This window comes from Harpegnathos saltator, unplaced genomic scaffold, assembly GCF_003227715.2.
Source record: "Harpegnathos saltator strain DR-91 unplaced genomic scaffold, Hsal_v8.6 scaffold49, whole genome shotgun sequence".
Lineage (NCBI taxonomy): Eukaryota > Metazoa > Arthropoda > Insecta > Hymenoptera > Formicidae > Harpegnathos > Harpegnathos saltator.
In genome coordinates, this window is record NW_020230304.1 from 608,644 (window position 1) to 634,815 (window position 26,172).

General features: G+C 43.8%; 7 protein-coding genes across 10 annotated transcripts; 3 read left to right on the forward strand and 4 right to left on the reverse strand.

Annotated features, from left to right (window-relative positions):
• Positions 1 to 6: 6 nt before the first annotated feature.
• On the reverse strand, positions 7 to 1,754 carry Trax (Translin associated factor X). The gene is made up of 2 exons (XM_011136641.3): positions 1,375 to 1,754; positions 7 to 1,103 (listed from the first exon to the last, which is right to left on the reverse strand). Exons 1-2 carry the CDS (start codon positions 1,388 to 1,390, stop codon positions 211 to 213), a joined length of 909 nt encoding a protein of 302 aa, XP_011134943.1. The 5' UTR covers positions 1,391 to 1,754; the 3' UTR covers positions 7 to 210.
• A 717-nt stretch (positions 1,755 to 2,471) lies between these two features.
• On the reverse strand, positions 2,472 to 4,875 carry ATPsyngamma (ATP synthase, gamma subunit). Its single transcript, XM_011136636.3, has 3 exons — positions 4,699 to 4,875; positions 3,369 to 3,918; positions 2,472 to 3,119 (listed from the first exon to the last, which is right to left on the reverse strand). The coding sequence occupies exons 2-3, from the start codon at positions 3,899 to 3,901 to the stop codon at positions 2,753 to 2,755; spliced, it is 900 nt and encodes a 299-aa protein (XP_011134938.1). The 5' UTR covers positions 3,902 to 3,918; positions 4,699 to 4,875; the 3' UTR covers positions 2,472 to 2,752.
• Positions 4,876 to 5,487: 612 nt separating this feature from the next.
• On the reverse strand, positions 5,488 to 6,489 carry ND-15 (NADH dehydrogenase (ubiquinone) 15 kDa subunit). Of its 3 annotated transcripts, none has more exons than XM_011136634.3 (2): positions 6,277 to 6,489; positions 5,488 to 5,976 (listed from the first exon to the last, which is right to left on the reverse strand). In XM_011136634.3, the coding sequence occupies exon 2, from the start codon at positions 5,967 to 5,969 to the stop codon at positions 5,634 to 5,636; it is 336 nt and encodes a 111-aa protein (XP_011134936.1). In that variant the 5' UTR covers positions 5,970 to 5,976; positions 6,277 to 6,489; the 3' UTR covers positions 5,488 to 5,633. The 3 variants fall into 3 exon arrangements, with proteins under 3 accessions (XP_011134936.1, XP_011134935.1, XP_011134937.1); XM_011136633.3 differs by lacking the exon at positions 6,277 to 6,489 and adding an exon at positions 6,189 to 6,270; XM_011136635.3 differs by lacking the exon at positions 6,277 to 6,489 and adding an exon at positions 6,071 to 6,270.
• Positions 6,490 to 8,206: 1,717 nt separating this feature from the next.
• On the forward strand, positions 8,207 to 19,099 carry LOC105180525 (eukaryotic translation initiation factor 2 subunit gamma). Its single transcript, XM_011136632.2, has 9 exons — positions 8,207 to 8,278; positions 9,202 to 9,265; positions 9,362 to 9,472; positions 17,102 to 17,335; positions 17,495 to 17,653; positions 17,877 to 18,112; positions 18,193 to 18,337; positions 18,431 to 18,600; positions 18,722 to 19,099. The coding sequence occupies exons 1-9, from the start codon at positions 8,207 to 8,209 to the stop codon at positions 18,956 to 18,958; spliced, it is 1,428 nt and encodes a 475-aa protein (XP_011134934.1). The 3' UTR covers positions 18,959 to 19,099.
• Positions 9,788 to 16,602, forward strand: LOC105180524 (Suppressor of variegation 3-9). The gene is made up of 3 exons (XM_011136631.3): positions 9,788 to 10,965; positions 11,059 to 11,224; positions 11,384 to 16,602. The coding sequence occupies exons 1-3, from the start codon at positions 10,776 to 10,778 to the stop codon at positions 12,924 to 12,926; spliced, it is 1,899 nt and encodes a 632-aa protein (XP_011134933.2). The 5' UTR covers positions 9,788 to 10,775; the 3' UTR covers positions 12,927 to 16,602.
• Positions 19,100 to 19,644: 545 nt separating the features above from the next.
• Positions 19,645 to 25,743, forward strand: LOC105180523 (queuosine salvage protein). Of its 2 annotated transcripts, none has more exons than XM_011136628.3 (6): positions 19,645 to 19,841; positions 20,392 to 20,607; positions 24,003 to 24,162; positions 24,327 to 24,440; positions 24,791 to 24,976; positions 25,203 to 25,743. In XM_011136628.3, the coding sequence occupies exons 1-6, from the start codon at positions 19,746 to 19,748 to the stop codon at positions 25,463 to 25,465; spliced, it is 1,035 nt and encodes a 344-aa protein (XP_011134930.1). In that variant the 5' UTR covers positions 19,645 to 19,745; the 3' UTR covers positions 25,466 to 25,743. The 2 variants fall into 2 exon arrangements, with proteins under 2 accessions (XP_011134930.1, XP_011134932.1); XM_011136630.3 differs by lacking the exon at positions 19,645 to 19,841 and adding an exon at positions 19,874 to 20,076.
• On the reverse strand, positions 22,153 to 23,646 carry LOC105180522 (fibrous sheath-interacting protein 2). The gene has a single exon (XM_025302389.1). It carries the CDS (start codon positions 23,261 to 23,263, stop codon positions 22,775 to 22,777), a length of 489 nt encoding a protein of 162 aa, XP_025158174.1. The 5' UTR covers positions 23,264 to 23,646; the 3' UTR covers positions 22,153 to 22,774.
• Positions 25,744 to 26,172: the final 429 nt, after the last annotated feature.

Sequence of the window (26,172 nt, forward strand, 5' to 3'; positions counted from 1 at the left end):
AATCAATTATATATTATCTATTGTGTATATCTCACAACCGTTGTTGTGTGTCTTTTTCTTCTCTCGTCTCTTCTCTGCTTCTAGCAGAGCTTACTGAAGATATATCAGCCCGGTGCTGATCGCTCTCATCGCCTGACATCGCCGACTGGCGTGTCGAGAAAATTCAAACAAAAACAAAAAGAGGACATGAATCACATTTATTCCCACGCGTTAGAATCCTTGGTATCCTTCGTCGTCTTCCGTGGTGTAGTCTTCGGCTGTCCCGCGGATGGCTACGTCGGCCAGCATGTGCTTCGGGATCTCCGACCCCCGCACCTTGATGGTGTAGCACGTTTTCTCCATTTTGGCCAAGCTCTGCTTGAGAGTGAAGACTTTCTTGTTCATCTCGTGGCTACACGCACTCGTGTAGCCCAAGAAGGCGATGTACATTTGCCTGACAAAGTTACACGTGTGGTAACAACTAGATATGTCGCCTACCGCCAAGTTGTTGATGCACTTGCGCATCAGCTCTCCTGTTAGATCTGCCATTCCCATTATGTAATCAGTTGGTGTGACCAGCATTCGCGTCATTTTCGTCACAGGCTTCTCCTCCAGGTCGATCGTCTCTGATGACGATTCAGATGGCTTCACAGTCGTATAATATGTCAACGCCTCCTCCAGCTTTGTCCAGTCACGCGTGCAGCCGCCGTTCTCCAGGTATTCGTAAAACGTCAACGCCTCCACATACTCTTCTAGACCGGCGCGATAGGCCCTGTGGAACTGATACGCGTCCTGACCGTCCAGCTCAAGTGCGATATCTCGGAATAACTTCTTCGCTACAGAGTCGAGTCTCAACTTGGCTCCTGCCAGAACAATGTCTCGCTTGCTCTCCTTGTCAATGGTATGCAGCAGGAAGATGATCCTCTTGCTCTCGATAGCCACATCCCGGTTGACCTTGAAGATCCTCTCATATCGGTCGTGCTTCGCGTCCAGGTCGGCCGCGTAAACGCGGAACTGACTGATCACTGGGTTGTTCTCGTCGATGCTCTCCAATACCTCTCTACCGTTGTCGCCGACATTGATCTTGTCTTTGTTGTGATGCTGCCCACGGTTCTTCCTTCCTCCTGCAAGACCAAATGTCCTGTGAGTTCAACTCGTTTTCACATGCGCCGGCAGAAACTGATGTTATCTGCTTTGAGGTTAATTTCTTTATGTCCTCAGAATGCGGACTACAATTGAGTATTGTTAATGCGCCGGTTCTTTTGATGTTGGTTTGTGAATTTGGCAGCTCCTTCATACAGCCGTCGCGTAGCTGCACGTTCATATGTTGAGATGACACTTGTGTTGCATGACGCAATACGACAAAAGTAAGACGCCGCAATTAATGTGACTCACCTTTTCCTTGTGACATTGTAATTCTCTTATAATGACAGGTTCTCGTACAGTTGTTGACCGCAACACAGGAATGTTGACGGATGAACTATCGCAACATCGTTGTGTCTTGGGACGTTAGCACCGCCTAAGAAAACAAAATTTCTACCGGCTGCGATCGCATGGCCGACCATTGAATCGGTCCAATTGAAGGCGAGATCTCTGACTTGTTATCGAGATTCCTTATTTCGTCAATTCTATCTAAATAACTCATAAATAACTCATAATTTCAAGTATATAAAGTAAAAGTACGTTTAATCTGGCGTTCAGTCTCAAAAATATGTTTGACCAGTCGTTGAGGCTGCGTTCCGAAATTCGCTGCCAGTATTGAAAATACATAGTTCGTGACACGTATATTATAGAATTTCAGTGCTGGCAGTGAACATCGCAACTTGAGTCTCGCTACGCGGCGGCGAGTCTCATCGAAGACAGTGGCGGCTCGTAGCGGAGATCTCGGAACTAAAAAAAGTCGTTCAGCCGAGATGAGCCGAGCGACGGCTCCGCGGCCTCATTAGCTTTGCTACCCTGGGTCAAAGCCGCGGGCAAAGCTAATAAGCGAGAAAGAGGGAAAGATATTCTCGCTCGCGTCGCTGAGCGAACACAAGAGCGAGAAGGAGGGAATGATATCTCTCTATCGCTCGGCGCACCGACGATTGCCGAGCGTGTGGTCGGCATAGACTGAGCCGACTGTGTGTGCATGCGTGGTGGAGGAAATTAGAAAAGTGTCGTAGACATCGGCATCGTAGTTGATGTGCACGGTTGTGCAGAGGGCGCCTCACACTGGGCTCGGCTAAAAGTGACCCGTGACCTCTCTCCTTCTTCTCTCTGATCGTACGAATTGCCATTGATGTAAATTTTAGTGATCGTCATTGATGTAAATTAGTTGAGAAATCAATCAGCCCAGCAGATTCGTCCATATTTTACCAGCGAGTAAAATGAACTTCGATTAAAAACCCGACAGATCCACGACGGCCGATTAAACTTCAATCGTTGATTGAAACTATGGTGTGGCGATGACAGACATGAAATTCGCCACAGCCGGCGCAAGAGTGAACGCGTGATTCTGTAATATGATTTATTGAATTTGGACATAAAAATAACGAATAGAACAATGACGACTTCTGTGCTTGCTCGCGTCGTATTCACTGCTGCGCTCCATCCAAATCGATCAGAAATCGCATCTTTTGGCAGTTTAATGGATTCTACCTAATTTAATGGATTCTACCTGTTCTCCTTCGTTTTTTCTTCCCTTTTTTTTATCCCATTCATTTTGCCGGCGACACGTCCTCGTCTCACCTGCCGGCACTATAAATTGCAAAACTAATATCTGCGCGCGATTTTCTTAAGCTAAAGCGGCGGCGCCGGAGATAATCTCGATCAATTCTCTGGTGATCACGGCCTGCCGGGTGCGGTTGAAGGTGAGTGTGAGCTTGTCGATCATCTCGCCGGCGTTCTTGCTGGCGTTGTCCATCGCGGTCATACGGCTGGACTGCTCGCTGCAGGCGCCCTCCTTCATCGAGTAAAACAGCAACGAGGCGAGTGAGAACTCGAGGTAGCTCTGGATCACTTCGTCGTCCAGCGAGTCGTATATCGACAGCTTCGGCGCGGTCACCACGGAGTTCTTGTCGAACAACGGCAGATCGTCCACCTTGTACGACACCACGGACTTGAATTTATTGTAGACTATGCGCCCGGAACCGAAGGAGTAGCTGAAAGGGGTGACAATTAGTGCGATCTGTATCACTATTTTGCAACGTTAAGTGAAAATAAAGATAAATACGCAAGGAGAGACTTGGGAAGCTCGGTTATCAAAAAGGTTATTGAAAAGATTTGAAAAGCCAACTTACAGAGGTCTACGAACGGACTCGTGTAACTCGATAGTTACTCGTATTATCTAGTGCATTTGGATCGCAACTTTTGGACCGTTATGAGTGGCAGCGAAACCGAGTGGAACGTACCCGCTGTTCATAACTTCTATGGCGACCTTGGCTGCGTCGTTGAATGTTGGTGGCTTGCGGCCTACTTCTGACGCGACGAACAGGATGTTGTTAGAGAATAGGCGCGACAGAATCGCCCGGGACTTCTCACCAATGCAGATGATCTTAGTGTTCTCACGTTCCTTGGGATCAGCCAATAATATGTCGCGAATGTTGCGCGACACACCAGTGTGTACAGCGCCACATAGACCACGGTCGCTGGTCACAGCGATCACGAGCTTCTTTGGCTCTTCTGCAGGTGCCTGGATCTCAGCTTGCTCATAGAATACTTTTGTGCCAACACCAAGTGGTCTAGCCTGCTTCAAGTCGCGCTCTGCGCGATTGTACTTGGCTGCTGATACCATCTTCATGGATTGTGTAATTTTTTGGATGTTTTTAACTGACTTGAGACGTATGGAAATGGCCTTGAGGGTAGCCATACCTCTCTGTTGCTGCTGCCATTGCTGCTCCTGGGCAACTAGCCGTAGGAAGGGGCTTATGTGATTGCGGAACATTGTCGAAAGTCCAATCCCTATAAATTTTAGTTTAGACTAAATTATACTATTTACATTACTAAGACCAAAAGCTACTTCTACCGCATTTTTAAATAAGTCAGTTTTTCACATTCTATAGCTCCAATTTTCTGCAAAATTTTTGGCAATGTAAATATACAATTTGTTGCAATTGTCATTTTATCACCAAGAAACATATTTTTTTATGTCAATTCTTCTTTTTGTAAATTCTATAATAATAAGTACCCATCTCATAAATCTATAATGTGAGAGCGTACCAATGTACTTTGCAAAATTCTAACATAACATTCTCAAAGAAAATAATTGCGTGACAAGAAATTATTTTTACGAGCAATATGTTTTTTTTAACAATGATAGAAAATATATTGCGAGGACAGACACAGTGTAGAAAAGTGTGAAACAGAGAACGTTTAACATGTCACACATTTTCCGCCTTTACAATCTTTAAATAAATATACTCCTCTGTCACTTTGTTGAATCTAAAGGTTTTTCCAAGTTAAATCAGGAGACGGACGACGTGGAATTCTGTAACGTGATCAACCTAACAGAATCACAGCGGAATCACACGTCAAGCCCGGTGGCACGATGTAACTTTGACAATTTTTAACACGGCACAATATTGCTCCATTTACATAATCGCAAAGAGAACTCGTCCCGAACGTGAGCGCAGGTAAATTCTCAGCTCGCGCTCTCGCAGTGGCCAGGATGATCAAGGGAAGGCATAACGGTTTGCTCGATTTGTTCGACACTGAACTTTCCATGCAGACAAATCGACTCACCAGGCAAATTTCGAAAATAACTCCACACCAAACTGCCCGACGATCTCCGTACCCACGGGAGAAGTTACGGGCACACGTAACACGAACAAGATGAGTTCACGATATCGAAGATGTTTCTCCCGCCATCTGTGAATATCCAACGTCATTACCATTAAAACGATCTCATTCAACTCCCGCTCATATTTAAATCCTCCAATAACCTTACCGTTGACACAAACGTCGCATTTAAGCAACACAAGAAATAAACTTTGAAAAAGAATGAAACCTAATATGTGTATTTTATTTTATATAACAGTGTCTAATGATACATATTGGAAACCTCTGTTAGAAGGCTTCTAACACATCTTAAACTATTCAAATATGTTCTGCAATTAATCAGGTGGCTGGATAAGTTTATTTGATGCTTTAAATGATTGTTCAGTAAAGCGTGTATTGTGTGTGTAGAAACATTAGCAAAACTTGCTGATAACAGTAAGAGCTAAATAATCTGTCACCATTTTGATAACACTGGATTACATCTTCAATGACAATTGTACGTTATAAGTGATTTGATTAATCAATTATCAAGAATAAAACTATGGAACAGAAAATTGATAGATATGACAGATTTAGATATATTAAATATTTTCATAATTCTCTTCCTGCACAAATCTTATTTTAAATATGTATTTAATTTTGAAACAAAAGTATACACATAATTTCACAACAGAAAATTTGTATGTAACATAAAGATTATAAAGGAGACAATATATATAAAAATCTTCCTTAACATACAATCAACAGAACATCTTCATAGGGAAAAAGAGGCAATATATTTGTTAAACTTGTAACAAGTTTTTAACAAACAATACAACTCTCATCTATTTGAGTGGTTAATGTTACAAGATTCCCTATTCATTTACTCATGAGCTATACATCTCTACAAAGACAACAGCTTAAAACAAATCAAGTGGTGGTGACGGTGGATAATATTCCTTCCTCTCACCACTTTTATATTGACGCCGTCGTTCGTAATGCATTTTAAGAACACGCTCTATTCTCTTTGCTCTGTATATACATTCATGCATGTCATTTAATATTATTCTGCACTTTTCTTTGCCTATGTGATAGCCGTAAGCTTCCAAGCAGTCGGAATACATCAGCTCATAAGGCATGCAGTCCTTTCTGAACTGTAGATTGTTTATCTGCATAAACCAATCTGTTACAGGGGTCTTTAATAGTGGCGCCTTATATTTTTGAGAATAGTTGTTCAGTACCTGGTCTTGCCACATGATACGTCTGAAAAAAGACATTAATGATCTGAATGTATAAAACATAATATTCAACGTAATACATCATGTAATTTTTTGATTCGCTAGTGGATACATATAACCTCTCTTTAACTTTTCTTCTTAAACTTTAACTCTTTAACTGACAGGATTTTCCGTAAATTAAATACATCGCCAATTTTCTGCGTGCAGCAGTGAACATAAATATGCCAGATCACATACCAGAAATATTACAAATATCTCAGACTTCTAATTCTTTACGTTTGCAATTGCTTTAAAAGCTTTAAAGTGCAGAAGGAAACTACATTACCTTTACGTAATCGCCGCTAGAGGTATATTAGGAATAAGTGCTAATCGATCAATGAGTATCCGTCTTGTTGCTCGACAATGCAGCTGAAGAATAAATAAGAAAAATATTCATCCGACTTGAGAAATATTACTTGAAATAAAGTTCTTTTTGGTAATTATCTAGAATACGGGCTGCTTTTCTACCAAGGTGTAAATCCGTCCTAAGGCTATGACCTGGTCTACAATATGTGTCGTAAGTTGTAAGCTGTAAGAATTGGCGAATCACAGTCGATTATTACAAAAATAATCGGCTATAAAGGCCCATCTACAATGGCTGCAAGAATAAAGCGTGGCCCGTCTACAATGGCAGTAAGCAGTAAGAGTAAGCGTGAACAATAAAAAATGGACCAACCACAATTGATTATTTTTGTCATAATCGACTGTGATTGGTTTATTTCTTACCACTTACGCTTACTTCTTACTGCTTATTGCCATTGTAGACGACGCTTTAAGGTCATTCTACAATACGTGTCGTAAGTTGTAAGCCGTAAGAACTGACCAATTATAGTCGATTATTTTTGTAATAATCGACTGTGATTCGCCAATTTTTACGGCTTATAACTTACGACACGTATTGTAGAATGACCTTTATTGGTCAGTTCTTACAGCTTACAGCTTACACACCTATTGTAGACCAGGCCATTGAATGCGTTCCGATATTCACTGCCAGCATTAAGAATTAATAATGTACGTAACACAAACTATGTATTTTCAGAACTGTGAATATTGGAATGCAGCTTTAATACATCAGTCGCACAGACGCAAGAGCAGGAAGAGTCTTGTTCGCCTCCGTGGCGATTGGATGTTGTGGATGTGGTTCCTGTAACTACGCATATTTTTTATCTTGGGGACTGCGTACGCGTTGTCCCTGTTTCTCTTTTATTTGTAAAATCGTTGTGATTGGCGTAGGAGAAAGAGTTTAATAATTCTGCTCGGATTGAATGAATGAATGAATGAAATGCAAGAGCAGGAAGGTTGGGTCAAGCTAGTACTACATTTTTGGTTACGTTTCCCATGGTATCTGCAACCCATATTTTTCCTATTTTTTTCCTTGCATCATTCCCCTCAACAAAATATTTTTGGCGCTTTCCTTGCATCATTCCCAAGATTGGTACAGGGCCGAATTTTGCGGTTAGGCTCTTCAGAATTTATAATAAATAATATGCTCTTGTGTTGCATTCCAAGTGCAACGCTCTCTCTATAGTAAACTAAGCAATTTTTGCTTCAAGACTTCAGGAAAAATTCTGATTATAAATATTGCAATTATTCCCTGTATTTTGGTTAAAAAAAGAGAAATGCCTTTACCTATTTCGCGGATCTCCACGAGAGGTCTCTGTGCGCTTCTCCTGTAAACTCTTAAAATAAAATTTTATGAACTGTACCTATATCGGATTTTATATTTCTGATCATCGTAAGCTTTTTTTCAGATACTTCGTAACCAACGAATTAATTTGTATAACATGAAAATTGACTCAAAATGACTTTAAATATGATATCTGAATTTGAATAGTCCGATCTATCTCTAACTTATCGTTGAGTCATACTGCATTCATTTCATTTTCATTTTGTTGTTGTAGCCATGTTGGGTCACAATAATATATATTAAAATATAAATTTTATTTAATACGCACATTTTATATATAAAGCGATAAAAAACGCTCTAGGTTTTCTAGGTTTCGCACTAACGTTTCCGGAATATAAACATTCGCGCATGCGCAAGCACGGGCATCTATCTTCCTCTTTTACGCCTCCATCTTCTATCTACACTGCTTCCGTCACTGGGCAACAGTCTGCGTGGTTCTCTGGCGAAAGTAACGAACGGGAGGTACCTCGTGCAATCTTGTGAAGAAGCGTGCCAGGTCCTACGCGTATCATTGTTACAGTTGTGAAACATGGGCGGTGAGGAAGGACTCGGAGTGACCACCGGTCAGCCAAATCTGTGCAAACAAGACTTATCCAAATTGGTAAGTCGCGGTTTCGCGGGTTCACGAGTGCCGCGTCAGCTTCTTCGTTCGCTACGATCTAACCTCGTTTTTTCCGCGCCCTTTAACATACTGATTTGCCGCGGCGATGTTTTCTCGCGTTCCAATCCATATGAATCCTTGGTATCATGACTTTTCTTTGTTATTCCTGTAAATCGCACCGATATTCAGTCCAAAATGCCCAAACAGTGCAATATACAATAACATCGCGCATTTCACTCTTCAGAATTTTAAGCTAATAGTACGACTCGTCGACCGAATCTGGAGTTGGTTGAACTGATCAACCTGCAGTTAATTTATGCTCTCTAAGTGTGTGTCATTTGGTCAGAGTCATCGTATCTAAATTATCACAGCCGTGAGCTTAAGTATAATCTTAAGTCAAAAGTTCAGTGATTGTATGAGTTTAGATCAAATGATCTAAAAAGAAGAAATATCACATAAAGATTTACTGTAAATAAAAGTAACATGAATTTCAGCCAGTTGAAAGTCACCTGTGTGTTTATAATTAAATTTCCATCACTTTAATCTTCTAAATGTTGAAACATGGATTGTTTTTGTATTATTACAAAAATATATTTCAATATGTCGGTGAACGTTAATTTAAAATTGTAACATTAATACTTGTACAATCTGATCTTAAATGTATTTATATCCTTTTCAGTGATGTTGCTGCAAACAATATGCTATAGATGTTTATTTTCCATATATTCTATAAGAGTCAATTATTTTTCATGATATAAAATTCCTTATTATTCCTTCCTTTCTTGTTTCCTTTTTGTTATATTATACTCTATATGTTTTTAATTTGTAGTTCAAATCCAAATTTACTGGTTATATGAAGAATTGATGCTTTATTAAGAGATATATAAAGAGATTAATGTTTATATTTTGGTATTATTATGCAGGATGTGAGCAAACTGACTGCATTGTCTCGTGAAGTAATCAGTAGACAAGCAACAATTAATATTGGTACGTATGCAAGTATGTTTTGATTATTTAGTGCGGAAACTACTCAAACAAAATAAATTGTGTGAAACATTATGAAAATGTATAAATTTGTGGCAGGTACTATTGGACATGTAGCTCATGGAAAGTCGACAATTGTAAAGGCCATTTCGGGAGTGCAGACTGTTCGTTTTAAGAATGAATTGGAGAGGAATATTACTATTAAGCTCGGTGAGTAAATTAAATATATTGAATCTTTCTCCCATTGTATATTGTGACTGTTGTGACACAGCATGATGGAAGTTTTACACAAAGACGCTCTTATAATTTATCCCACGCGCACACGCACGCACGTACGCACGCACGCACACATGTGAGAGAAGAAGAAAAAACATGATTATAACGATAAGAATAGATGATGCGATGACTATAAAATAATATGGTATCTTAATTAGAGTAGAACAAAGTGCAGTAGTTGTGTTTACATGTAATGTAATATAAACATACCATTAACTGAATAGTCAATTTGAATGACTAAATTTTTATGTATGTGCATATAAAAAGAGAAGAAAAGAGTGGAAAGGTAAGTGTAATTTCAAACGTATGGCAATTGAAAGCTAATAATATTTTGAGGGAAGCTGTGCGATAATGCAAGGTATGGGTTAAAATTGACCAGTACGATTGTGTGTTAAGGTGAAGCGCGTAACACGTGGTGTCACACTCTTCATCTTGCGACGTGACGGAATGTATCGTATGATCTATTTGAATCGCGCAACATGTGTATACATCTCCCAAAAGTGTATTCGCGATTTGCCGTATTACACGGCTCTGCTACGAACCCAAGCGTACGTTGGCGCGACATAGCTTTGCTCGTGACTCGTGCACAGAGCGCTTACGACGCTTCTGCCTGCGGCGTTGGGTGTTTTATGTCGCATAGAAACTTGTAATTAAACGTTTAGCACTGTCAAATATGGATGTCTCGTGTGTGACATTTGAAGCACGAATGCGTGCGTCTTTGTGTCTTTAATCTCGCGTCGCAGTCCGCGAAAAACTGTAAACAATGAAACGACACGACCGAGGTGTGCTTTAATAAACAAGTATACAATGTGAAAGAATGTACAGTACGAAAGAGCAAACCGATCTCTTCCTTGCAAGTCGTAATCATGGAGACTGCGAGCAGGACAAATCTCCGGATGTCTTTCCGGAAGCGATCCAAAATTAGCACAATGTCCACGTATCCGTTAAGTCTAAACCGATAATCACGAGCACGGGCGAAGCATTCCGGGGTCCTACACTGTTACTAGTACACTTGTTCGGTGTCGATCTCGAACGTGCAAAAAAAAAATGAACGAAAGAAGTGTCGAAGTGAAAAGAGGAGACAAAAGTGCGACGCTAAGCCGACCGGAAAAAAAAAGCTGGGCGAGAGAAATAGGGGAGAGTGGTCGTACGAGTAGAGAAAGAAAAGCAAAGATAACGCAAAAAAAAAATGATACAAAGCGGGATATATGACCGACAGGGAAATGACGCACTTTAAATGTTTGGCATTGCAGACTCGGCGGACGGTAGCAGCGGCGAAAAGGCAGATAAATCAGGCGACAAAAGCGCAATGCCGGCCGTTTACCGAAAACGACACCTCTCCCCAGGAAGCATTGATAGATTGCCGCCGTTCGCCAAGCAGCCCAAATTCGATGAGAGTCACAACGCGTCTCGACGACTGGACGGCGGCAGAGATATGTTCCTCCGCTCCTCCTCCTCGACCTCGTCAATGTCGTCGTCGTCGTGGTTGTCGCCGTTGCCATCGTCATCGTCATCGTCAGTGTCGTCGTTGTCGTTGTCGTCATCATCCTCGTCGTTGTCGTCGTCGTCGTCGTCGTCGTCGTCGTCGTCGTCGTCGTCGTCGTCGTCGTCGTCGTCGTCGTCGTCGTCATCGTCGTCGTCGTCGTCGTCATCGTCATCGTCATCGTCATCGTCATTATCCTTGTCGTCATCGTCATCATTATCATCGTCATCATTGTTATCGTCGTCTTCGGTAGCATCGCTGTCGTCATCATCGTCCTTATGGTCGTCGAAGCGACTACGAATGCGAGCGTCGCGGGCCTTGGAAGCGATATACGGCGACCGTAGAGGCAACGGTAGGAAGAGTCTGAACAAGTCGATAGACACCGGCAGCGACGGCAGGCAATCGGACGCGGAGTTGTCGTCCGATGGTCGGCTGTCCGTGCGCGAGGACGGCTACCTGCGCGACCTGGAACTGAAAGAGGCGCGGGTGTTGCTGCATGACATCAAGTACAGCATAGAGCGCCAAGACGAGGTGACGGCAATGACGACGACAACGACGACGGCGACGATGACAGCGACGACGAAGAAGAAACGAGCGGCCAAGAAGAAGTCGAGGGAGCTCTGGGAAGTGGAGAGGATCTTGCAGAAGCGCGAACAGCGCGGCGACAAGGAACCGCTCTACCTGATCAAGTGGAAGAACTGGGACTCCGCATACAATACGTGGGAGCCGCGACACAACCTCACTAACTGCGAAGACCTGCTGAGCGAGTTCGAGAAGAGCCTGCAGAAGCTGATCGAACAGTTCAAGAGACGGGAGAGTTACTACCCGGACGCGTACGACGCCGAGCGCCTGTTGGCCGAGCTGCAGTGCCAAGGTGTCTCGATCAACAATGTCGACGCCATGTCTGCAAACGAATCCGACTGCCTTTACAGCAGCATCCGCTCGTACCTGAAAAGCTCGCGCCATCAGCAGAACAGCATAAAGATCAAACGACAGATCCTGCATATGCTGCTGCGCGAGTTGCGACTCGACCAGCTGGAGTCGCTGCAGGAATGGGAGAACGAGATGAACTGTATCGCGAAGCGCAAGCCGGCGATACAGGTGGAGAATCTGGTGGATCTGGAGGGCGCGCCGCAGGATTTCTTCTATATCGACAACTACCTGCCAGGCACGGGTGTCATAATACCGGACGATCCGCCGATCGGCTGTGAGTGCAACGTCTGTGAGGCCAAGTCGAGCTGCTGCTTCGCGCAGAACGGCCAGTCGTTGCCGTACACGTCGGCCGGCCGAGTGCGTGTGCCGCCTGGCACGCCCATTTACGAGTGTAACAAACGCTGTACTTGCAACTCCAGCTGCCCGAACCGCGTGGTGCAGCGCGGCACCGGCACTCAGCTGTGCATCTTCCGCACGGACAACGGCCGCGGCTGGGGCGTGAAGACACTACGGGCGATTAAGAAAGGCACTTTCGTCGTGCACTACGTGGGCGAGGTGATCAGCAACGAGGAGGCGGAGAGACGCGGCAAGCAGTACGACATGACCGGCCGGACGTACCTTTTTGACCTCGACTACAACGAGACCGACGGCCAGTGCCCCTACACGGTGGACGCCGCCATATACGGCAACGTCTCGCACTTCATCAACCACTCATGCGATCCGAACCTCGCGGTCTACGCCATCTGGATCAACTGCTTGGACCCGAACCTGCCGAATCTAGCGCTCTTCGCCATCAAAGACATCAAGCAGAACGAGGAGCTCACCTTCGACTATACGTGCCAGTCATCGCGCGCCAACGGGAAGATGAAGCAACAACCACACGACGACGAGACGGACGCCACCAACGCCGTCGCCAAGAACAAGACTCTCTGCAAATGCGGCGCCGCCACGTGCCGGCGGTATCTTTTTTAAGGGGAGCTGTTCGCTCAGATGTGCTTCTTTTCCTCCTCTCTCCTACTTTTCTCCTTCATCATCTTTATCCTTTTTTTCTTCCTCTTCTTCTTCTTCTTTTTTTTTTTCATTTTTCTTCTTCCTGTTCTTTTTTCTTCGGAAGGTAACTCTCATCGATCAGAATAGACACCTATCGACCTCCCGACTTTCCACGATTCGCGACTGAATGAACTAGTAGTTTCTCCGATTGCCTTCATCGACGATTGGCCGATGGCTCATCAACCTGGTCGACCTCCTGGCTACTCGAGAGAAGTAACGAGAGAAACGAAGGCATTCACGAGCGTAGACTAAGAGCACTCTATGAAATGTTGTTGCTGTTGCATCTTGTCACGATGTTGTTTTATCACATAACCGCGAACTTTACGATCACTCATTCTCAATTTTATTTGTTAAGAAGATAGAATGACCCCCCTAGGTGCAATAGAATGTGAAAATAATCAAAACTACATACAGAGATTCTTATCTTATGGTCGGGTCATGGATCGAATGAATGAGATTTTAAAGGACGCGAGCCGTCCGTTTTTCCGCGGTAAGACCTTGGAGACTGAGTGAGAAACCGCTGGCGCGACTCACTTGCGACGGGAGATGCAAACGAAGAACCGATGGGAAGTTGGTAGGATTTTTCTCAGACATATCGGAGGTTGCTACGGAATGAAGAATGCGACGAAACACACACACACACACACACACATACATATGAATGCACACACATACACGTGTTGCATGGCTTGAGTTTTAATATTATATCGTTTATTTTTATATACTTAGCCGATCGTAGAAGATGCAACACCAGGTGTCGTCGAGCATAAAACTGAATTCACTTTCTTGTGTAACACAGTAGAATGTATATCGACCTTGGCATATAGAGTTTATAAAAATACGTACGTGTCTATGAAAATACAGCAACACTTGTTCACTACTTTCACGTGAGAACGCGAGCTACATTTCGACTCGTCTCACGCACGAACTCGCGCGGTCTCAGTTGTGAGATTTTCACAACGTTTCTCGGGAGATTCAGCCGTAAGATGCTGAAGTGAACTTACGATTATTAAAGTACCGTGGCACACAACAAGGGTTCTCCTAGGATCGATGACGTTTGATCAGGTAAGGGAAGGACAGGTCGAATACGGGCCTTCCTTGATCGAGCATCTGAGTCTTTGGTTTCTTGTCGTGTGGGACATTCCTTATCTTGGACATTAGACGACTAGGCTCGAAACGGAGGAGAAAGCGAAAAAAGAAAGACAAAAAAAAACAACAAACACTACGATATGCACAAGTACAAATACAACAGCTTGAAGTCTACGCCTTAGTAATCGTAAGATGTCGAGGGAGATTGCGACTTTGAGATCGTCCTATATGTACATGAAGAAGTTTATATACAAGGTGTTACCGAAGGATGATTCAAAACTACAAAGACTTGTAATATTCACTGAATTGAATAAAGGAAATTGCTTAGTTGGCATGGATTCGCAGATTAATCTGTGTCATCGCAGATTACACGGAATTGTTTTGTCATTTTATTATTTTAGCCAATTCGGCATTGTCTTGGCTGAGAACCGCACTTCAGACCGCAGACGAGTGCGCTAAAATGTCCAGAGGAAGAGGAAAGTTTAACTCCGTCTGAATCCGGAGATCGGGCAGAATCGGATCTGATTATTTTTCTCTGGGGATGTACACAACTTTAATGCATTAACGACTGCGCGGGTAGAGGAGGAAGGGGGACGGCAAACTGCGGAGCTCTTGAAGAGAACACAAAAGTGTGATAAACACGAGAGACATGTCGAATGTGTATTTGAATGAATGCAGGGGGGAGGAAAATAGAATACAACAAAATCGTAAAATGACAAAACGATCCCTCGTAATTTGCGACAATCCTCTGTGTTCCTGCGACGCAGGAGATCATGGCTCGCCCTGGAAGAAGCGGCTGAGTGTTTTCTATTCAGTTTGACGAGTATCCCAAGTTCATAAACTTTTGAAGCACCTTCTAATGACGCCCTGCGTATCCGATGCATTAGGGAACGATACTTGGATACTATCGCGTAACACGTTATGTTTTTATATGTTATAATAACGTATTATAGGAACGTATCTGTTCAGCCTCAGCTCGCCACCTGGAGCGGGGCCACTTGGTGGATACCGGTGGAGACAATTGGGGCTCTCACGAAGATATTTATAGAGCGAAGCGACAAAGAATCGGTGATATCGCATTTCGACATACGTTACTCGCGTGAGAGCGTCCTATTTTTGAAACGCCGAGGAAAACGAACGAAAATATTACATCTTTATCTTCCTGGGCAGCGTGTTGATTGTTTTTACGTGGCGCGTCAATTGGACAGAACACCGAGCGCTGACTGGAGGGAGATCTTCATCAGGAATATCCTCGGGGTCGGCAGGACTATAGCAGAGCGCGGGGGTTTACATCTGACGTGCCAAATAGCTCTTCACGCGTGAAGAGTGACTTTCCTAGAGAGAGTGTCACGAGTGAAGAAAAAAGAGCGTGTGAAGAATGTTGAGCACTTGTCAACGATGTATGTTTATACGCATGATCACTTGGGAAGAGCAGCGTGCGATCAAATCTTCTCAAGACTGCAAGAGGGAGAAATGTCTCACCGAATGAAAGGCTTATCAGCGATGTACATGTGTGTAATATCAAAATGTGTCGGCGAGATTTTTAATATCTGACCGGATGCCGGAGCGTCGATTTACCGATTTCAAACGTCAAGTATAAAATGTACCAAGACGTCGACCATCTGCTCTTTTCCTTCTTTTTTTGTTCCTTTTTTTTTTGTTCTATTTTCTTTTGTCATTATATTGAGCAATTATTTATATGTTTTGCTTGTAGAGTAAAGCGCTTTTTACAAATATAGTAATTTCATGGGTTATGATTGTTGTACCGAATAACAGCGTCGGACAGCCTCTTATTAATTATTATTGCAGTACTAAACAGTTGTAAATATTATGTGCTGCATGCAATCTGTTTTTCTTTTTTTTTTTTTTTTCTTTCCATGTTGAAGCGATTGTATTCTTGATCATGTTGAAATGCAAAAAGTTGATGCGAATTTGTATACAGAAAGTTGGGATTAACCCTGGATTAACTTGAAGGAATGGCGTTTTGGAAAAAAAAAACAATGCTAAATGCAAAAGTCTTAGGGTTCGGAAACGAGCATCTAGTGGTGATTTTGAACTTTGCAAAGGTCATGAAGTTGACAAAAGTTAGGACATTATTGTAACAGCATATTCTTGAGACCTAGAAATAGAGTAAAACAGTGTAGTATCGCTTTTTCTTCCGACAAATAGCGAAATATCGTAAAGTAAATATTGAAAAAGTTGCAAAGTTTCCCTCATTTTATTTTATAAAGGCAAATAAAAAAACGTTTCAAACAAAAGTTGCTCGAATTAATTGGTGGAAAAAGATGATAATAGGAAATAATAAGAAATGGGGATTTCCATTTATGATTTTAAGCTTGTCCCTGACTTGATCTCTAAGCTTGATCCCTAGGTCAAGTTCAGGTTCACCACTAAAATGCCCATTTCCAAACTCTAAAACTTTTGTATCATATATACACAGGGTATACCAGAAAGATGCGAATCCCGGGTTAACTTGAAGGGATGACGTTTCTGAAAAAAAAAAAAAAAATGCCAAATATAAAAGTTATACACATAAATGTATGTATGTATATACACATAGGCGTGTGCGTGTGTCTTGCCTTTCGACCCATGTTCCCCGTCCCCCTCCCGCGATAAAAATAAGTTCTTCCAAATTGTACGTTGATTGATCCCGTCGCGTACGCGTCATACCATTAATGTATTCTCCGTTCGTTAAGACCCCCGTCGAGATCCGTTATGCAATTACAGCCGCCGTCATGCTACGCCGTTGTTCTTATGTGTGGAATAGAAAATGCCACTTGACGCACAATGACGAAGCGTGTATGAGTTTCCACGGGCGTTCTGTTATCGCACGCGAGTGACGATGAAATAAGTCGCTCTCTGCGCTACGCTTCCTGTTTATATTTCTTTTTATTTCTCGCTTGTAATCTAATCTGGTATATTGTCGTAGAGGATCACATCGTGTGTGATGTACGAATTCTCGTCGATACGAGAAGAAAAATCTGACCTGGTTGCACTGCTCATTGCAGGATACGCGAACGCAAAGATTTATAAGTGCGACAATGAAAAGTGCCCCCCGCCAGGATGCTACACGTCCGCTGGATCCAGCAAGGACGATTCGTTCCCTTGTTTACGCCCGGCTTGTACAGGCAGATATCAATTAGTCCGTCATGTGTCCTTCGTCGATTGCCCCGGTCACGACATTCTTATGGCTACCATGCTGAACGGAGCGGCAGTTATGGACGCAGCTTTGCTTTTGATCGGTGAGTCGGTTCGTGGATTCCTCATGGATCGAATTTTCCCTCATGCAAAATTCTTCCGCAAAATTCTTTTCTCTTCTTGTCTCTCTCTCTCTCTCTCTCTCTCTCACTCTCTCACTCTCTCTCTCTCGAGTAACGAGTCAACTTGTCTCATGTTTGTAGCCGCGAACGAGTCGTGCCCACAGCCACAAACGTCGGAGCATCTGGCAGCGATTGAAATTATGAAGCTGAAACATATAATTATTTTGCAAAACAAGATCGACTTGGTAAAAGAGCCGCAAGCGAGAGAGCAGCATGAACAGATCTTAAAGTTTATTCAAGGTACGTCCCGAGTGTGCGACTGAAGCGGTGCTTTGCTACGTGACTGACCAGAATATACCAGAAATCATCAATTTCCCTGTTCAAGTTTCGCGATGTGGTCGAGTCCAGAATAGACCTGGCTCAGCCAATCAGCGAGATGGCCACTTTCGGGACACAACCGTAATTTATACATGATACGATAAGTATCGCGATAATAATAAGCTTTTGCGAATCTCAAATGTAGGTACCGTGGCGGAAGGCGCGCCGATAGTTCCGATTTCGGCGCAACTGAAACCCAACGCCGACGTGCTGTGTCGGCTACTCGGCGACAAGGAGAAGATCCCTATTCCAACGAGAGACTTCACGTCGGAGCCGCGATTGATTGTCATCCGTTCGTTCGACGTAAATAAACCGGGCTGCGAAGTGGACGACTTGAAGGGTGGTGTCGCTGGCGGCAGTATTCTGCGAGGAGTACTGAAGGTGATTGAATCATCAGCGAGACTCGCGCCAAATTTGGAAACGTAAATTAATGTAGAACGTTGCTTCAAACTGTCTCGCAGGTCGGCATGGAGATCGAAGTTCGTCCAGGGTTGGTGTCGAAGGACAGTGAGGGGAAGTTGACCTGCCGCCCCATTTTCTCGCGTATCGTGTCCTTGTTTGCTGAACAGAACGAATTGCAATTCGCCGTACCGGGTGGCTTAATAGGTACGATCGTGGCTGATCGTCTAACCTTAGGCAGGTCGTTCCATAATTATCCGTCCGAATCGTCGAAATAATTATTCTTGATACGATTTGAAGGTGTTGGGACCAAGATTGAGCCTACTCTATGTCGTGCTGATCGTCTAGTCGGTCAAATTCTTGGGAGCGTCGGCACGTTACCAGAAATATTTATCGAACTTGAAGTCTCGTATTATCTTCTCAAGCGTTTGTTGGGCGTCAGAACTGAAGGCGACAAGAAGGGCGCAAGGGTGAGTCCACTGTGATGATTCATCTTGCCGTAATATTTGCAGGAGTTCTTTTTTATTTATATAAAGGCCCATTTTTCAAAATACATATAATGTCGTTGATACAAACGCGTTGTGATCACAGGTACCGAAATTGTCAAAGGGAGAAGTGTTACTAGTGAATATTGGATCCTTGAGCACCGGCGGCAGAGTGCTGGCTACTCGCGCTGATTTAGCAAAAATTAGCTTGACCAGTCCGGTATGTACGGAAGTTAACGAGAAGATTGCATTATCGAGACGTGTGGACAAGCATTGGCGCCTGATCGGATGGGGGCAAATTTGCGGCGGGCAGACGATAGATCCTATCTTGGATCGGAAGTAACTCCGTGGCACACTAGAGATTAGATTCTCTGAAATTAAATCATTATTTCTACAACTTCTTCGTAACGCTGTCATTAGCTTTATCAGTTGTACGAAATATTTGTAATAAAATGAATCTATCTCTACCGAGAGCAATTACCAATGTTTTAATTAGTTAATTATCACCACACCCTACTTGTCGATTGCAAAATATTTCTTTCTTTCAAATCTATCGCTATTTAAATTACGAGTCTGTCTATGTCCTGTGGTTAATAAAAAATGGCCCTTTATATTTGAGTATTTGTTGCAATCCTATCTTTTTGATGACTTTTTAACTCTACTTTGCGCATAGACTGTATAGACTCGCGGACTAGACGTTGAAATTTCCAGTTTTGGCGGGATTTGCGTCACGTCCCGTTTAAGTGCACTTCAATGTGGCCACAGAAGAACAGATTCCATTCTGTTTTTCCCGCCAACCCGCCATATTCTGCTTCGGAAGCGAATCTTTTATATTACTTTCGCCAACAAAACACCGACGAGTATTACACACCGCAAAATCTCTTTCTATTTTGAGGAGATAACTTTACGTAACTTTGTGTAATCGTATAACCGCAGATATATATGTATATATATAGAACTAATCTTATCTTATCAATTATATCTCCCACTTCGTACCACACTGGCGATAATTCTCGCGATAAAACTCGCGTCGAGAATCGTTTGTCGTTCGCCATCGATCCGCGCAATTCAAAAGGATCAACCGACTTCAGCCGACGCGCACATGCGCATGTAACACAAACGGCTCGATCATGGTTTTAAGTCCGAGGGAATCCGGCAAGTTGATCGCCTCGTTGGCGCAGGATGTGTTCATCGAGGACGAAAAGGTCAAAGGGCTGGCGCTTGAGGTGAGTTTCTGCGCTCATGAATTTCGAACGATTCGGCACACGCCCTCGAGCAAGTCTTGAGAAGCTTGACGGCATTTAGGTTATGTCGAAAGCGCGGGATTCGAACTGAACGTAGCAGCGCGATGTCGTTTCACGAAACCGACATCGTATGGTTAAAAGACGCACATATGCTTGTCGAATTTTATTTCTCACCACGTTAGTCAACAGTTAATTTTGGCAAATGTGCGAAGACCTGGTAGGTCGCAACGAAAACGTATCCGGGTAGCAAAGTATGTCGCGGCATGATCCTGGATATATACGGAACGTCCTGGGGCAGTCCTCAGTACATTCAGTAGACCTGTTCTGTAACTGTTTAAGGACAGTGTCGTTATCGTTACGTTGTCGTTGCCATATTTTCTATCATATTTTCTAATATAGTATATTCTTTGAACGACAATGCAATAATAACAGTCCTGTTAAGAGTTACAAGACAGGTCTATCGGTGATGTCTGGAATGATCTTGGGACATCTTGTGTTATTTGAGTAACTATACAAGATTTTGTTTGTGCAGATCGTCAAGGCAATTGCAGATTCCAGTCTCAGCCTGAACAACTTTCTGCAGTGCGAGTTTCACCCCAAGCATGATGACCCCTTGGCGGTGGACTGGATATTCATCTTGGACACGTTGAATTTTTCATTCTGGACTCAAACAGGCGCCAAGAAATGGACGGTGAATGGGCAGACTGGCTACTTTGCTTTGTGTGCTGCTGTCAAGAGAGCCATCGAGGTAAGTACGCTTGCAGAATGCTTGTTTGGTTGCGTTTCAACCTATTTCATGTGGGAGCAATACTTGTAAGTGAATGAACCTGTGCGAATGTCGAGCACCTTGAGGAATAATTAATATGTCTTAACTGTATGACGTACTACACACTATTTGTGGGCTTTGCGAAGTGGCACCGACATTGACGCGTGTCCTCTGATGTCGATTGCAGTTGAGATCCTTGGACTCTGCCTTCCGTCAAGGATTCTTGAGCTGTCAACTTGTCAGACTCTTTATGCTTTTTTATTCTGTGGTAACCGACTTTCCCCGCAATGTGTGTTTTCCCTCCTGGTTTCCTGTGCACTGTTTTGCCCCTTGAATCTAGCCCAAGCTCAACGTCTCCCACCGGCTATCGACACAAAACGGCAATTTTTGTCAAGACCTGCAGTCGCATGTCGCTGAGAAATAAGTGAGATGAAAACCGTGCAGCGCTTAAGAGGCACTTGCGATACTGCAATCGTTAACTTCGCACCTCCGCCTTCCTTAACTTCAAGTCGTATGATCGATACGTCGTGCCGGATGGTTTTCTTTTCTCCCCTTCACCCCCTTTTCCGTCCTGCCGCGCAATATTAGAAGAGAATTTCGTGTAAAGTGTATTTCTCAAGTAAAATCGGAATGCCCAATCACGCATGTTTTTACCATGTCGGCTCGAAGATATCTCCTGCAGCAAACGCGACGTCTTCCATCAGGTAAGTACCTCTTTATGTAGCATCTCGTAAACAGCTTCGTATGTTCCAAAAGTCCTGCGTACACACGGATCACATTATACAGCCGGCGAAGCGAAGCCACAATCGCGCGGGAGACTGTCTCTCATGTGATAGATCATTGCGATTGTTAGCCCGCCGCCATTTGAATCGCAATTGTAAAAGTAATTACGGAATATTCCGTCGCCCGCATGTGGAGCGTTAACGCGTGACTCGCGAACGAAAAATCGCTGTGACATTTTCCCGGTATTTTTTTCTTTTTTTTTTTTCTTTTTTTTCCGAAGACCGTTCGTCGTCCGCAACTGCATCGTGAATCTGCGGGCAACATTGACGGAGTGTTCGTGAACAAACATGTCGTTTGTCTTCGCCTTACTTTCCATCCTCTCTCTTTCCTTGCTCATCTTGTCGTTGTAATCCGTCATGAACAGCTGGCGGCGAGTGTGCAAGCGCTGCAGCAACACATCTTGCTCCGCGATGTCCTTTTCTTGTAAGTCTCGCTTTCTCCACCACCTGTGAAACGCGTCATCTGTGAAATTCTCTCTCCGCTCCTCGAATTTGTTCTTTGAAATACCGCTAAAGTGCCGTCGCTTTTCTGGCTACACTTCTCTATTTGTACAACGCGCACCTTGCCTCGGCGTCTTCCCGTTTTTGTCGCTCAGCATCCGCAAGTCGCTTTTCCCTGGCTCGTACTTGCGCCTTTTCTCTTCTCCTCAGCTCCATCGACGCTTGCACGGCCTTGCGTCGCGCGAATTTGCGTTTTTGCCGAACCCGCTCGTATCGCTCCTCGCGTTTGATGCTGATCAACCTCCATTTCTCTTGCCTGATGAGCCTCGACACTTTCAATCTCTGCGCCGCTTTACACTCTCTCTTCCTCTGCATCTTGGCTCTCAGTTCTCTTTGCTGGGCGATAAGATGCCTGGTACCTTTCATCTGTTCTCTTCTCTCCAGTCTGCAAACGATCGCGTGGCAAATTGTCGTTAAGTTAGGAGTCGATACGCCTGGAAGAACGCGATTGTGATGGTGAATTTCTCCACGGGAAACGCATATTTGTTTCTTATATTTTGTGAAACAAAAATTTGCGTGTTTCTCTCTTCGAATTCTTGCTCGGAATATTTCGTCGTTTACTTTCTTTTGTATACTTTGTGTGTTACATGCACATTTGCATAACGTTTAAAAATTCCACTGACCTTGCCCTGGCGACGCCATCCAGGGTCAAACTGCAGGGTAAGAGCAGTGAATAGATTTTTTTAAACGCTAAAACTTTTATCCGAAGCACTTTAAACGAGAAATTTAGATTTTCCATTCTATTTGATTCTTTTTATATTTTCTATTCCTAATATCTTCCGAGATCTTTCAGGGTTTCTCAATTTTTTCCTCACCCTGTATAAATCCATATGTTTCTATGTCGCGATCCCGATAAAGAAATAATCTCACCTGATCGCTTCCCTCCGCGCCTGGTCGTCGGCGCGACGAAGGGCTCTCTGCTCGACAAACAGCCGGTTCCTCCTTCTCAGTTCCCTTCCGATAGACTTGACGTGTATCTTCCTCAGGTATTCCCTGTACGCGTTATACTCGCGCAACGTGCACCTCACGTGCATATCGTCCGTGATAAGATCGGCTTTTAACAGACGCTTGACAACAGCCGGCTTCGAGAAGAATCCTAGCAGATGCTTGTCGTGCAAGGGCTCATAGGCGAAGGTGGTCTCGCGACAGTAAGGGTCGCTCAGGTCGAAGTCGACTCTCGGCCTGGCCGCCCATAATCTCAGCCCCAATCGGCGTCGCGTGAATTTATAAGTGTCCTTCGGCGCGCCGGGCATCACGGGTATCTTCTGTGCCAGAGACATCGCTTTCCACTTGGGCAGACCGAACTTGAGCACGGCGTCCTTCGGCTTGGCCACCGTCTCGGCCAACGCGTCCATGTTCCTGTTTGCAAATTTTACTCGCTATGTTTTCGTCTGAATTTTACGCCGAAGATCGAGGGACATAGCTAACATCTTTGATTTTCAACGCAAGAAGGCTTGATGTTATATAAATTGCGTAGTTAGGAGGCGGACTCCATTGATGGTTGCACACGCGAGCTGGACCTTGGGGCTAATTAGTGTCCGATGGAGAATAGGTTAATCCGCGCACTTTATGCGAAGGTCGTTACTCACGTGATTCTTCGAACGCGGATCATGACTGGTGTTGTGTCTTCACGTTGTTTTTCACGTTGTAGATTTCAAGCATGCCGGCCGGCTCGTCTCTCCCTCCGCGATATTTCGATCTTGCGACGGTGTGCGAATCACGAACTCTCGCCGGAACTTCTGTCATGTCGATGTCACGCGTGCATCTCTGCTCAATTGTTTGAATGTGCGATTCACGGATGTGGAACTGCAGATGGACGTGCATTGTCCGGAAAAGGCAGAAATCGATGTTCAAGAAGTGTCCCGCTGTTGAAATCGAGATTTTGATTTTTCAGGACGATGATCGTCACATCTGATAACGCTTGACACGCTTCGCGACGAGCTGCGATCAAAATTTGAACGCAAGCGCGAATTGTCGTGAGTAGAAGAATGATTTTCATGTAATCGCGTGCTACCGGAATCGTTGCAGTTTCCTCTTTTCTCAAACGCGCCGGTTCGGTCTCTTCCTGTCGAGTAACGCTTATCTGGTACACAGGAAGGAAAGCCTATCTTGGATCCTGCTTATTACTCGAAGATAACTCTGAGCGATGTCGAAAGTATCTTCCGGGGTGACGACGAGGTGAACATTCCACTGGTAAACGAGAGACTTCAAGTTTTGCACGAAGCTGGGAAGGTTTTGTTGAGCAAATATCAAGGTACAAACGATCACGGCTACGACGATCGCAACGCAAAATCGATACCTCTGCCGAACATTTTCTCGCGTTCTCGCGTCCCGCTTCTTCGACATAAGCGTGTACCTCGTACGCAGTTCTTCAGGGAGCTCTTCAACGGGCGATAATGAGATCTCGTTGTGTCGTAGGCACGTTCAAAACATGTATCGAGTCATGCAAAGGATCCGCAGCGAAATTGCTCAACTTGATCGTCAGCGAGTTCAAGGCGTATCGAGACGAAGCCGTTTATGAAGGACAGAGAGGTAGTTATCGCAAGAAAATCATAGATGCAATTGAGTCGCAAATTTGTCACCGGAGATTGTTCAATCTTCAGATACAACTTGCTTGTCTCCTGCGAGACATGTAAATCGATCAAGGATAAATTCTCAGAGATGATACGATTTAAAAAAATTTTTTTAAGTTTTTTACATTGATAAAATTTCTAGTTTAGAAAATTCGTAACATTCATAATTAGGAAACAAATTGTAAAATCTTATAAAGCGTCGCCGTGTGAACGTTTTTCAGTTGGTAAATGTTGCTTAGTTAATTCATTGTTACTTTTTGTATAATTGGCGTGCGGTGTATTACTATCATTGTCGACATTTTCTTCCAGTTAGCTTCTACAAAAGAGCTCAGATACTCATAGGCGATATATGGTCTTGCTTCAAAGGATGCGGGATCGGCGAGTTCCACGATATAAACTCTATTACGATGTTCGCCGATTACCGCATCCCTCAGGTCTTCTTATACTTCAAGGCTTTCCGGTATAGCGACTCGCTGCTGAAGAAGCTTCGGTCCGGTAAGACGCTAGAGTCTCTGTGTCACCTTTAGTCACGGGCGGCAAATCCTTCGTCTCACCTGGTTCCACCTATATACTTACGCCAATGCAACAATTAGTGCAACATTTTCCGAACGGGCTCAAGACTTATCTTGACGAGCACTTAGACTCGTATCTTTTGCGAAACGAAGGATTTGCTGCGTTTGCAGCGACGAGCTGTATAGCAACACGAGTCATATTTTCGCAGACGAGCTGTTGGAGAACGGAAGCAGAGAGGAGGCGGAGATTCGCGGTTGCTCGATCGAGCTGGTCGAGAGATTATACGCCGAGGTGCGAAGAATGATCGAGGACCCGAAATCGCCCGTGAAGAGCCCGGAGGCCCTAAACACGGCGAAGCACGTCAACGCCGTCTTGATCGATCAATTCCTGTGGGACTATCGACGGAAGCATGCCGCAGGTATCGACGACCAAGTCGTACCGTTCCACAAAACGAGATGCATCTATTATTAGAGACATTGCCACAATGTCGTGAGTTGCTTCGAATGATCGCGTTGGAGATTGAAATAATTTTTTATTTGAACGTGGACGTTCAAAGATCTTCACACATTTTGCGCACATGTGTCGTTAATTCAAAGAAAAGATGCGATCATTCGGGGATTACTCGGGGATTGATGATGCCTCTTGGGACTTGTACGTTGTTGCATTTATCACAAGTGTAAAATGTCGAGCGCGCGAAAGCTGCTTACAAAGTTTCCCTGAAAATATATCACTCGATCGATTAAAGATTATTTTTTTGCTGCACACACACTCGCCCAATATCTTTCTCTCTCCTGTAGTTTCCGCTCCGATCCGGATTTCAAGGTTCGGTTGAGCGCGACAGATTCTCTGCGATTCTTATTTATTTCATTATATTAAACTATACATATATATATTTATATAGTATATCTTTTTATAATAATATACAAAATCTTGGCGAAACTTTAAATTACACTTTGAAGAAAGTTTATTTCCATCGCTTACTTAATTATTGGCAACGCGTGGAAACGATTAACCCTCTCAACCCCTTTTAGATGCTGGGCGCCCTTTCTGACATTGTTATTAATTTTAGAAATCCGATTTTTATCGAAACTTCTCTATCCTATTTGGAGCTTGATAATTTTGCGATTTTCAAATTTATTATCTAGATTCTTCTAAGAAGAATTCCCCACCGAAAAATT